Below are 12495 nucleotides of genomic sequence, written 5' to 3'. Positions count from 1 at the left end.
ATCTTTGTCTTTAACAAGAATCAGGCTCCGCCAAGGCATGGGAGTTCACATCCGTAATCCTAGCTATTCCTAGCTGAAGACTATGATTCGAAGACAGATGGAGCAGAGAAACCCATGAGATTCTTATCTCCAATTAACCAGCAGAAAACTGAAAGTGAAGTTGTGACTTAAGTGGTAGACCTCCAGCCTTGAGCAAAGCAGCCAAGTGAAACAGTAAGGCCCTGAGTTCAAGCCCCAATACCACATACACACACACACACACACACACACACACACACACACATACACACACATACATACACACAGTGGTTATTTTATTTTCTCTAGCCAGCCAGGTCACATGGCTTTTTAAGTTCATATTACACATACTACCTCCCTCTCTTATGTTATGGCTAGTTTGTCATCAGTCTTCACTTCTGAAACTCCCAATCTTTATGTTCAACTCATGCTAGTCTATGAGCACGTCACAGTATACTTTTAGAAGCTGCTACCACCTGAATTCCCAGGCCCTTTCTTTCTTAGAACTGCACCTTTAATGTCACTAGAGCCCCTACCAATGTTATTACCTTATGCTTTCTGTACAGGTCGTTGTAGAGAACTCTGAAATTCTTTCTTGTGTAGCTGCTGCGATACGCTCCACCAATGAGGTATTCTATGACCAATCCAATGTCAACCAGTGTTATTCTGTAGCCTGAGAGAAGGGTATGCTACAAGGAAACATACAGTGAATTACACCTTACCATTGTCCTCCTCCATCTCATTTTCCAGGCTACCAGAGTAATTGTCACATAATTCCTGATTAAAACTAGTGTTTAACTATACTTATATTTAACTATATATTCAAATGCATGTGTATTTGCAAAATGTATGGGTTTACATAAAAAAAGGAGAGAAAAGGAGCAAGAGGTAGGAGGAAAGTAAGGAGGCAAAAAGAGAAACAGAGGAAAAGAGCTCACATGATTCTAGATGTAGAGTTCATGTCTCTGGAACTGGAGGCTATATCAAGGCTAAGGTTATTTTCCTTTGGAGTAAGCAAATCTTATCAGTAGCTGGTCATATGAATCAGTTTATAAGGTTGATAAAGTTCATTCATGTGTGTGTTTCTGTTTCTCTCTACCTACTCACTTTTCCTGCTATCTCTCCCTCCTTCTTCATGTAAATTCATGTATTCTAAATAAACATGTGTATATTTGAATATTTATAGTGAAATGTAATATAACATGCTAGCTTCATTTAGAAATTATATAGCTATTACAACAGATGAAAGCCCTGAAGTATGTAGTAAATGCCTGCAATACAGATTTAACAGGGGCTTAACTTTAGTCTTGTTGAATACTTTGCCCCGTGTTAACTATATGTAAATAAGAACATCAAAAGGAGCAGGTCAAAACATATGAAAAAAGAATTATAAGCCACATGAGATATCAAACAATGGGGATAATGCCAGAACAAATGTTATGGCTGATTGGAGAGGGAATAGACATTTCCCATTACAGGGGTCTTAGTGAGAATGAAAATTATTTTGAAACTTTCCCAAACATCATGCTACTTCCTACTTCATCATAACCACTCGCTTCTGAATTGCTATTCATCAGACATGGTGTGTGTGTGTGTGTGTGTGTGTGTGTGTGTGTGTGTGTGTGTGTGTGTGTGTGTATGTGTGTTTACATAGTGCACCTTGAACTTGGGACTCAGGGCCTGGGCACTTTTCCTTAGCTTGTTTAGCCAAAGTTGGCACGCTACTATTTAAATCGTAGTTCCACATTCAACATTTTGGTGTTTAATGGGAGACAAGCATATCACGGACTTAAATGCCCAGATGGGCTTTAAATTGTGATCCTTAGATCTCAGTCTCCTGAGTAACTAGCATTAAAGATGTGAATCACAGCTGCACATCTTAACCAATAAGAATATTATTGTTGATGTTCCTGAAAAATAAAAAGCAAGTCATAGCCAGATGCCAGCGGTTGATGCCTGTAATCCTACCTACTCAGGAAGCTGAGATCTGAGGCTCACAGTTCAAAGTCAGACAGACAGGAAAGTCCCTGAGATTCTTATCTCCAGTTAGCCTTCAGAAAACTGAAAAGGAAGCTGTCACTTAAATAGTAGAGCACTAGCCTTAAGTGGAAAAGCTCAGGAACAACACCCAGAACTAGGCTCTGAATTCAAGAACTGCAACAGACAAAATATAATAATAATAATAATAATAATTCATAAACCAGACACTAATGACTCATACCTGTAATCCTAGCTACTTAGGAGGCTGAGATTTGAGGATCAAGGTTCAAAGCCAGCCAAGTACAAAAGTCTGTGAAACTCTTTTCACTAATAAAGCATTCAAAAAAAAAAACCCAGGAGCAATACTGTGTCTCAAGTAGTAGAACACTATCCTTAAGCAAAAAAATTAAAAATAAATCAGAGAGGCCGGGAGTTTGGCCTAGTGTTAGAGTGCTTGCCTAGTATGCACAAAGACCTGGGTTCAATTCCTCGGTACCACATACATAGCAAAAAGTCAGAAGTGGTGCTGGAGCTCAAGTGGTAGAGCCCTAGCCTTGAGAAAATCCAGGGACAGTGGTCAGGCCCTGAGTTCAAGCCCCAGGACTGGTACAAAAAAATAAAAGTAAAAGTAAATCATGATCTTCATGCAGGTGGTTTATACCTGTAATCATTTACTTGGTGTACTTGAATTAAAATTTAAAACACATTAATAAAGAAGAAAATGCAAGAATATAGTGTGATGACAAAATTGTTTAGAATCCTATCTGAAAAGAATAAGCAACTCCAACTCACACATAAGATTAAAATTATGCAAACCCTTATCACATATATTATATATGCAAATAGTTACCTAAAATACATACAAATGCACAAAATCATGCATGGTCTACCTTATCTAGTCTAAAAATCATTTTTCCCACATTTTAACTCTTGGTAAGTGGAGAAGAATTCAAAAGTTGGTAAAGTTTCAGTTTTATTAATGTCATATTAATATATATGTATACAATTTTTTTTGCCAGTCCTGGCCTTGAGCTCAGGGCCTGAGCACTGTCCTTGGACTTTCTCAAGGCTAGAACTCTACCACTTGAGCCTCAGCACAACAAGGAATCGAACCCCAGTCTTTGTGCATACTACTCTACCACTAGGCCCAACTCCCAGCCCTATATTAATATATTTTGAATTATATATGCACACTTGTTTAAAATATCTACTTTTTTAATCTGGAGATAAAAGTAAACCATTGAAAAATGAAATATTGAAAAATATTTGAGAAGACCAGGCAATTCACTATAAAACCCCAATCTACATTTAATAAAGCAAGACCAAGTGAATCCAATATCACAAGGCTACAATAATATTCAAAGGTTATTGTCACATGTTAGTTACCTGTTTTACATCTTGGACAAGGTGACGCAAAAACATATTAGTTGGGCCTTGTTTCTGGGATAAAGAACAATAGGAAGAGTTATTCCCTTTAACTCCATGTGCCAGACAGCACTTTATTTCTGAATACATAATTAATCCAGAATATGGAAGTTTTATTTAATACTTTAAGGAAAGAATAATAATAATAATAACAGCCTAAAGAAGAATTTCCCAAGGGAAGATACAATTAGATAAAATACTTTTCAAAGCAATATGTACAGCAAGGATGTTAATGTATATGTTCAGAGGCAGAAATAAATTTTAATTTATACATACTTTTCATCATATGTAAATGTCTCTCAATTACAAAGTACATTGAATCAACTGGTACTTTGTTGCATCTTTACAATACAATCGATCTATCAGGTTAATAAGGGATTCCGTGGACTGTTTATAATGGAAGAAATATAATATGATAGTGGAAAAAGTAAATATTTATACTAAAATATAGGCAACAACATAATAATGTGTGTACTACAAATAAAAGAGTTACAAATAATTCATACTGGCATAGCATAGCAGTGCTGGCTTATTCCTATAATCTTTGGTTGCGTGGCTGGTTTGAAGCCAGCCCAGACAGGAAAATCCTTGAGATTCTTATTTCCAATTATCTAATAAAAAGCCAGAAGTAGAGCTAAGGCTCACATGATTCAGTACTCACTGTATTATACAACTCTTCCAGCCGCTGTATGGTAAGAAATCGGTGAAGATTCACTCCACTTTCTATCAAAAGCTTCACAAAATCTACCCGATCCATCACTAAAGCATCTAGCATTGCTTGCTCTAGTGCACCATGCTTCAAAAGGGAGAAAGAAATAAGAGATATAATGACAATTAACAAAATAGAAATAAGTAAAGAAATACACATACATATGTATATATAAACTCAAAATTGTACAAACTTAGTCACCACAAAATATATCTTAATGAGAAATAAGCCATACTGAATTATCAGAAAACATTTTGTACTCTTGAATTAAAAATCTGATTAGTGTCATATCCTAATTTCCCAAACTAATATGAAGGATTCACAAGACAATATGTTGGAAATGAACTTATAACTTAGGAGAGGAAGTAGGAGAAAAACATGGAAAGGGGTAACAATGTAATTGCATCCCCTCTATACATCACCTTGACAATAAAATAAATTTTTTTTTAAATTTACAAATAAAAGTTCATTTGATTATACATATAAAAAATCCAAAATTTTTATGTTTCAGAAGGGTTATTTCCTTTAGTTTAGTATATATACATATTATATCTATATTATATGATAATATAATATATTATTATATAAACACTTGTTTATATAATATATTATATACATTGTTGGTTGGTTTTGGTTTTAGTAATGTCATATTAATAATTAAATTTTACCTACTTTCTGAATATAAATGACAATATGCTCCTCCTAAAATTCCATTAAAACTGCAGCCAATCTCCAGGTGGTTTACATCTATAATTCTAGCTACTCAAGAGGCTGAGATCTGAGACTATAGTTCAAAGACAGCCTCAGCAAAAAAAAATACATGCGATTCTTAGAGCCAATTACCCAGCCAAAAGCAATAATTGCATCCAATAGTACTGTGTCATCCTTAAACAAAAAAAGCTATGAGTACCATAGCCACGAATTCAAGTCTCATTACTAACATAGAAAAGAGAAAAAAAGTATGTTTATATAATGAGTGATTGTTGTCCTTAATGTATTATGTTATCTCTCATCTCTTTTGCTGTCCCTTGGTTATCTCATATTGTTACAGTATCTCACCTTGTTATCTGATATATTGTATATATGCTTATTTGCTTATTTGAAATTGGTTAGGGAAAGGGGGAAAACAAGAGGGGTCGGGGTGGGGGGAGGGAAATGAGGATCAAGACATGAGAAAGGGTATTAATGTTTGTGAAGTAATACACCTTCTATCTGGTGAATATAATGTAACCCTTCTATTAATTACAATAAAAATATATGAAAAAGTATGTTTATTTGTTTATTTAAAGGGAAGGGAAAAACAAGATGATTGTGGGTGGGAGTAAAACATGGGAAGGGCTATCAAAGTTCAAGAAGTCATGTACCCACTACCTGATGAATGCAACTGTAACCCCCCCATACATCTCCCTGGCAATAAAATACCATGAAGGAGCTAAATTTTAAAAATACTGTAGTCAAAGGGCTTTACTAACAAAACAACTCCATAGATTTAAGGAAAAGGAAGCAGAACTAAGAAATCAACATGTTAGAAAGTAGCAAGTACTTAGTCATGTGATACTTGACTTAGCAGTCCCCAGAAACCCAAGTAAGTTGGTGTTGGAAATATTAAGCAGAGTGTGCTACAGATCAAACCAAAGTAAAAGCACACATGACTCAAGCAATATCCAGACCCTCCACTCACACTCCCCATCTCACTTCCACAACACAGCAGCAAAACTTGTACCTTCCAGGCAAGGAATCAGATGATTTCCAGGTATTATCCCCAAAAACAAGAAAAATATGTTATGAATACTCTAGTATATTGGACTCCCAACAAACAAATGGCATTTGGAGCTCCCTAATATAAAGCACAAAGCAATGAAGAAAAATCCAGCCACAGGTTTACAGTCTCTCATGAGCTTTCTGTTCTCTATCATAAATAGAAAGATCAAAAGAAAGAGATTTTTTTAAACATTCTCACTGGAAGAAATCAGGCCATGCAGGAAGCAAAACATCAAAAGTGCTAACTAGCCTTGTGCTGAGGCTTCATGCCCAGCTACTCAGAAGGCTGAAACTAAGGATCAATGGTTCAAAGCCAGCCCACGTAGGCAAGAGACTGTTATCTCCATTAAACTATCCCCCCTCAGAAAAAAAAAACTAGAAACAGAGCTGTGGCTCAAATGATAGAGTGCTAGCCTTGAGCAAAAAAAAGCTCAGGTACAACATCTAAGCCCAAAGTTCAAGCTCTAGGACTGGAAAAAAGGAGCTCATTATTAATATCAGAGAACCATCTGGCTTATAGAGTTTACTAAGTTAATCTTGTGCTACAGGAAAAGAAAAGCTTCATACAGGCCTTAAAATTCAAAATTGAGGAAATCTACTAAAAGAAAGATGCAGAACATAAACAGGGACAAAAAGGATTAAGAGGGACAGTGAATAAGGTTGAACATTCAGAAAATATGAATCCAAAAAGGGAGCAAAGGAACAAAAAGGAACAGAACAGAATGGAGTGAAAGCACACAAAAACCCATTTGCAAATTATATCTTTACGCCAAGCATAACAGATGTAGGATGTGTAGTAGAGAAAATTCATATCCAGTAGGTCAAGTTAACTTCCTATAGTAGTCTTGGATAAAATATTTTTCAAATGACTGACATATAACCCCGCTCTCAGAGCTGAGTAATATCTGACTCAAGAGTTTTGAGACAGCAAAAGGACAAACACAATACAAAGACCAAGATGTCACTTGTTTATCCCATTTGAGTCAGCTCTCAGATATCTGTGAGTGCCAGTGAAAAGTCAATATTTTTAACAAAAGCAAGGCTTCAAGTTTCTACCAAGTCACCTAAGCAATTGTTATCAGAGTCCAGTGGTAGCAAGTGTTATCTTACAGCAGAATGTTGATTCTGCTCCTACAGGCTGCCTGACACCAACCTAATCCTGGGGGCTTATTGAAGACATCTCCTGGGACAAAGGTTTTCCTTGGTAATAATTTCCCCTGGTGTCTGTTTGTAATTTGTGCAGCCATTTTGAACTTTGTAACCTTTAACTTGGATTAGTCATGTGGCACCTAGTCTATAATCAATCTGACCCTGTGGCTGGATCCTGTTTTTTATGACAGAACTATGGAGAGGGCGAGAGGAAAGAGGAGAAGGAAACACACATGATGCTTTTAATAAGCACTACGTTATGGGCACAGAATTTATTTGCATATGTGTCCCCTTTTGATGATGTTTCCTGATTTGCTGTGAGTACTTACTACATTCTATGCAAGCAAAAATAAGTGGGACAATTTTTTTAAGTTTTAATGAACAATATTAGAATTGTTCCATTCAATCATAAGTTAAAATTCCTTTCAGCTAGGAATCAGTGGCTTACACCTAGAGTCCCAGCTACTCAGGAAGTTAAGATCTGAGGATTGTAGTTTGAAGCCAACCTAGGCAAACAAAACCAAGACACTCTTATCTCCAATTAACCAGCAAAAAGCCAGAAAGTAGAGATGTGGCTCAAGTGGTACAGGGCCAGTCATAAGCAAAAAAATAACAAAAAAAAAAACCTAAGCAAAAACTCAAAGCCCCAAGTTCAAGCCTCAATACCTTAACACACACACACACACACACACACACACACACACACACACACACACACACGCATGCACGCACGCACGCACGCACAAACTAGCTTCCATTCTGTTTTTTCCTTCAACTTCCTATATCAGTTTCAATTAGTTTACCGGGTGGAAAAAAACTATTTTCAGGGAGGCAAAGTAGAATAGGCTCTCCAGTAGTGCCCAGCCTTACAGATGGTATCTAAGACTCCTTCAATTTTCTATTTGTCCTCCCTTAGCAAACCAACATGGAAAAATGTTTTTTTCCAAAGAACATCACCTTGACTATACCTTCCAATGTTGCCCATAAGTTAGGATGTGTTTCTTAGCTATGTCCATTCTGTCCCACGCCATTGCCAGGTTTAACTGTTCTGATATGGATAAGTTTGTGCCTAGGGCAAAAGAAAAAAATCATATATGTATTCAAACTGTCTGGAATCCAATGCCCTAGTATGTGAAAACAAGAAACAAGGAACAGATTGGTTCAGTCACTCACCCTTTAGGAGCCCTGTCAGGATTGCTAAATCAAGGTCTTGCTGCTCTTCCGAATCTGCATCAAATATGGTAATCTAGAATAGTTAGGAAATTATTCTAGGCATTCAAACACTGTGACAACAAAGGAGGATATGCAGGAGAGGAAAATAAAGGTGCAATGCCTATGTACCTCTGGTCAGATAAAAGAATATTTATCAAACTAAACTCCAGGAAATGCAAGCAAGGTTTTTCTTTGTTGTTGTTTTTGTTTCCTTATTTTTTTTGTCTTGCTTATTCATCTGTTCTTGTGAGAATAAGCAGGGAGTGAGACAAGGCAACACAGGAATGGAGGACAAAGGGCAAACACATTTAACAATGGCACACAATAGACACCGTTGAAAATGAATGATACAACTTGTGGATGAGGTGGGAAGGGAAAACCTTGAAGAGAGGGAAGGAATGACACTGTCCAAAAAGAAATATACTCTTTTCCTGACATAGGTAACTGTAGCCCTACCAATAAAAATATAAAAGAAATACAACTATTTAATGATCAAAAATAAGATTAAAAAAGAAACAGAATGATGCACATGCTAAGTACAATAATGATAGAACCCACATAATGAAGCTAATGGATTGAGGAAAATATTCATATAATTTTAAAACAACATACAGTTTAATTTCGTGTGTATGTCTGTATCTGTATGTGAACATACATGTGTGTACCAGACTAGTGCTTCAACTTGAGGCTTGCTGCAGTTTTTTGCTCAAGGTTGGGGGGCTCTACCTCTGAGCCATAATTCTACTTCAAGCTTTTTGGTAGCTAACTAGAGATTAACCAGCAATCTTCAGACCTCAGCTTCCTGAGTAGCTAGAATTACAGGAATGAGTCACCAGTGCCTGGTCTTTTACCTTTAAAAAATTTGTTTCAACTTAAAGAAGACAAAACCTTTTTAAATAGGTTGACACCAAAGAATGGGAGTAATTTGGTGGGGTAATGTAATTTTAAATATTCCAAGCATACTGTGGCTTACTACATGGCTAGTATGCCCTGAAAATATTTACATTTTTAGTACTTCTGATAAATTTTCTGGAATGCTGATTATTTGAAGTGCTTTGTTCCAGGTACAGCCTAGAATCTAAAGCATGAGGGATGGTTCTGTGCTGGTGGAATAAGCAGTTATATTTATTCAACTAAGGGCTAATTCTATAGAGAGACATCCATGCTCATTCAAGATTTTTTTAATTCCACATTTCAAACACTGTGAGAATTGCAGGCACTGGTATCTCATTCCTGCTACTCTGGAGGCAGAGATCTGGGGATGGAGTTTTGATATTATCCAGGCCAGGAAAATCCATGGCTCTTCTCTCCAATTAGCCAGTAAAAAGCCATAAGTGAAAGCTATGATTCAACAGGTTGAGTGCTAGCCTTGAGCAAAAACCTAGAGGGATCAGTACTCTTGTCCTAAGTTCAAGCCCCAATACTGGCATTAGCAATAACAGAAACAATGAAGAGAAATAGGGTAATTTCTAAAAAAAAAAAAAAAAAAAACCTGTGCTTTCGAAAGCATAATACTTACGGAATCCCTATACGCCATACACTCCATTAGAATGTGGAAAAGGTGCTTGGACTGCTTGAGGTCAAAGTTGAAAGTGCTTTGAATCATGCTGATAATCCCATCTTTCACCTGCGGACTAAGTATCCTGACAGAGAAAGAAATGGTCCTGGTGTGATGCAATCAGAGAAGGATGCAGCCAGTGGCCTCAGCCCATGAAACCCATTTTCCTCCTGACAGAGAAGACTGACAGGAAGAGAGCACGGATAGGAAGTACAGGGCACCAGGAAGTGGCTGGATTTCTATGTGATAAGGAATGGAGCTGCCACAATCCTAAAACTGTGAGGTGAGGCAGGGCTCTTGAGTTTTCTCTCTCTCTGTCTGTCTCTCTCTCTCTCTCTCCTCTCTCCCTCCCTCCCTCCACCCCCTCCTTCTCTCTTAGCAGTACTAGAATTTGAACTCAGGATCTTACTCTTCCTTCACTTCAGCCACACTCCTACTCCTTTTGGCTTTGGTTCTGTTTCAAGCAGGGTATTTCACTTTTTCCCTAGGAACAACCATCTAACAAGGATAAATACTACCCCCCCCCACTACCATGCCATCACACCTGCTTTATTTGTTGAGATTTTGCTCATTTTGGTTCATGGCTTCAAACCATAATCCTCCACTCACTGCCTCCTGAGTGACTGGACTTACAGGTGTGAGCCACCAGTTCCAGCCCAGAGGGAAAAGTTCTTCATCTGATAGATTTCCAATAGGCTAGGAAACCGCAGAATAAAACAATCCTAAAAGGTTCAAGAATGACTCCTTCAGGATGAACAAGAAAGAAAGAAGTCTGAGAAGACAGAGGAGAGATAGAAGGGAGAGCTAGAAAGCCGAGGGTTGAATGGGGAGAAAAATTGCACATGCACATGGGAAAATGAAATTAGGAAACTTGAAGGGGCTAGGTGTTAGGTAAGATAGGGAGAAAAGAGAAAAGGTTAAAGAGGAGACACTGATCAAGATGCACTGTACTCATAAACTGACACATTGAATTGAAATCCCTTTGTACAACTACTTAGAGATAATAAAGAAATAAAATTACTTAAGAAAGAAGGAAACTCCAGGTGCTGGTAGCTCATGCCTTTAAATCTGAGCTACTCAGGAGGCTGAGATATGAGGCTCATGGTTCAAAGTCAGCTCAGGCTGGAAAGACTATGAAACTCTTACCTCCAATTAACCACCTGAAAACCAGAAGTGGAGCTATGGCTCAAAATAGTAGAGTATTAGCTTTTTTTTCCTTTTGAGCAAAAAGCTCAAATGCCCAGTCCTTGAGTTCAAGCCCCATGACCAACAAAAGAGAGTGAGAGAGAGAAAGAGAGAGAGAGAATGAGGAAGGGAGGGAGGGAGGGAAAGAGAGAGGGAGAGGAGATGAGCGAGGAAGAGGGGATTAGAAGAAGGAAGGAAGGAAGGAAAGAAGGAAGGAAGGAAGGGAGGAAGGAAGGAAGGAAGGAAGTCAGGAAGTCAGGGAAGGGAGAGAGAGGGAGAAGGAAGGAGGAAGAAAGGGAGGGAGCATTCCTCAACTAAGGATATAGCAGACCTTCTGGGGTGCATTGGTACTGAACAAATAAAGTCACTGAACATTATATTCCCATCTCAGACTCTGTGCTCCAAGAGTGTGGCTCACATAAACACACAGCTTGAAGAAGAAGAATGGAGGAAGGAGAAGTCACTGGAGTTTCAAAAAGGAAGAGTTAGCCACTCACCCTTCGTCTGCTAAGTGTTTGTGAGTGAAGGCCAGGAGGTCGGCTGCTCTGCCGGAACCTTCACAGACCACCACAGGGTCTTTGTTCTTCACAATCTCCCACACTGACAGGATAACGTTGGGGCCTCCTTCCACCACCAGCCCCACCACAGGCACCCCTGGTCGTGAGCCTGGTTCAGATCACATACAATTCCAGCTGGTTACCGGGCATCACTAGACCAGTGGTAATCTTAAGATTACTCAGTCACCATGCCTGCACCACCCCCCTCTCTACTGCTTTACCCAGCCTTGCCTAGACCAACAGCAAACCAGAAACAGGTCTCAAATAAAATGTGGTATAAAGATGGTGAGAATATATTCAAGCTTTTGCCAGAAAATAAAGGGCAGATAAAAATGTACAGTAATAGTTTGGGAAGGAGAAAAAAAAATGTCCTCAAGAAATCTTAGCTTCTTATTGTAGAAAATTCTAAGTGTATCTAAAAGTAAACATGGATTACTCATCTCCATAAATGATCAGCCTTTTTCTAGTTTGATATATATGTTGCTTTGAGGCCAAGATGGCCTCAAATTCACAAGTGCTTCAGTTAGAACTGTGCCCCACCACAGTGTGAATGTGGTTATGGGGTTCAGCCGCTGTCACCTCCCTCACTGCGAGGTGTTCTCAGCTAGGAATGACAAGCTCAGGAAACAAATCTTGTCTTCACCCACTGGGAAATGCGTGAGTACAGGCTCAATAATCTCCTAATGATAGTTATTTCTAGGAATCAGATGGGATGAGAAAACTTCAAACTCTTTATATATCAATATATTCCATTTTCCACTGTTCAGATTTCCTATATTAAGAACGGAAAAAGGGCTGGGAATTTGGCCTAGTGGTAGAGTGCTTGCCTAGCATGCACAAAGACCCAGGTTTGATTCTGTGGTACCACATACATAGAAAAAAAGCCAGAAATGGTGCTGTGGCTCAAGTGGTAAAGCTCTAGTGTTGAGAAAGTCCAAGGA

The 12495-nt window shown here is 38.2% G+C and overlaps 1 protein-coding gene across 1 annotated transcript in view; it reads right to left on the bottom strand.

Annotated features, from left to right (window-relative positions):
- Window positions 1–12495, bottom strand: part of Trpm6 (transient receptor potential cation channel subfamily M member 6) — a 131718-nt gene that overhangs the window by 75512 nt on the left and 43711 nt on the right. Inside the window, 7 exon segments of the mRNA XM_090329291.1 lie at window positions 567–707; window positions 3385–3438; window positions 4085–4219; window positions 8011–8111; window positions 8216–8288; window positions 9774–9897; window positions 11495–11663. Of these exon segments, the coding sequence (XP_090185417.1) occupies window positions 567–707; window positions 3385–3438; window positions 4085–4219; window positions 8011–8111; window positions 8216–8288; window positions 9774–9897; window positions 11495–11663 (797 nt within the window).

The sequence above is a fragment of the Megascapheus bottae genome, chromosome 3 (assembly GCF_031878675.1).
Source record: "Megascapheus bottae isolate mThoBot1 chromosome 3, mThoBot2.hap1, whole genome shotgun sequence".
NCBI classification, from domain to species: Eukaryota; Metazoa; Chordata; class Mammalia; order Rodentia; family Geomyidae; genus Megascapheus; species Megascapheus bottae.
Note: the sequence above shows the minus strand (reverse complement) of the source record. Positions and strands in the feature narration are given on the sequence as shown.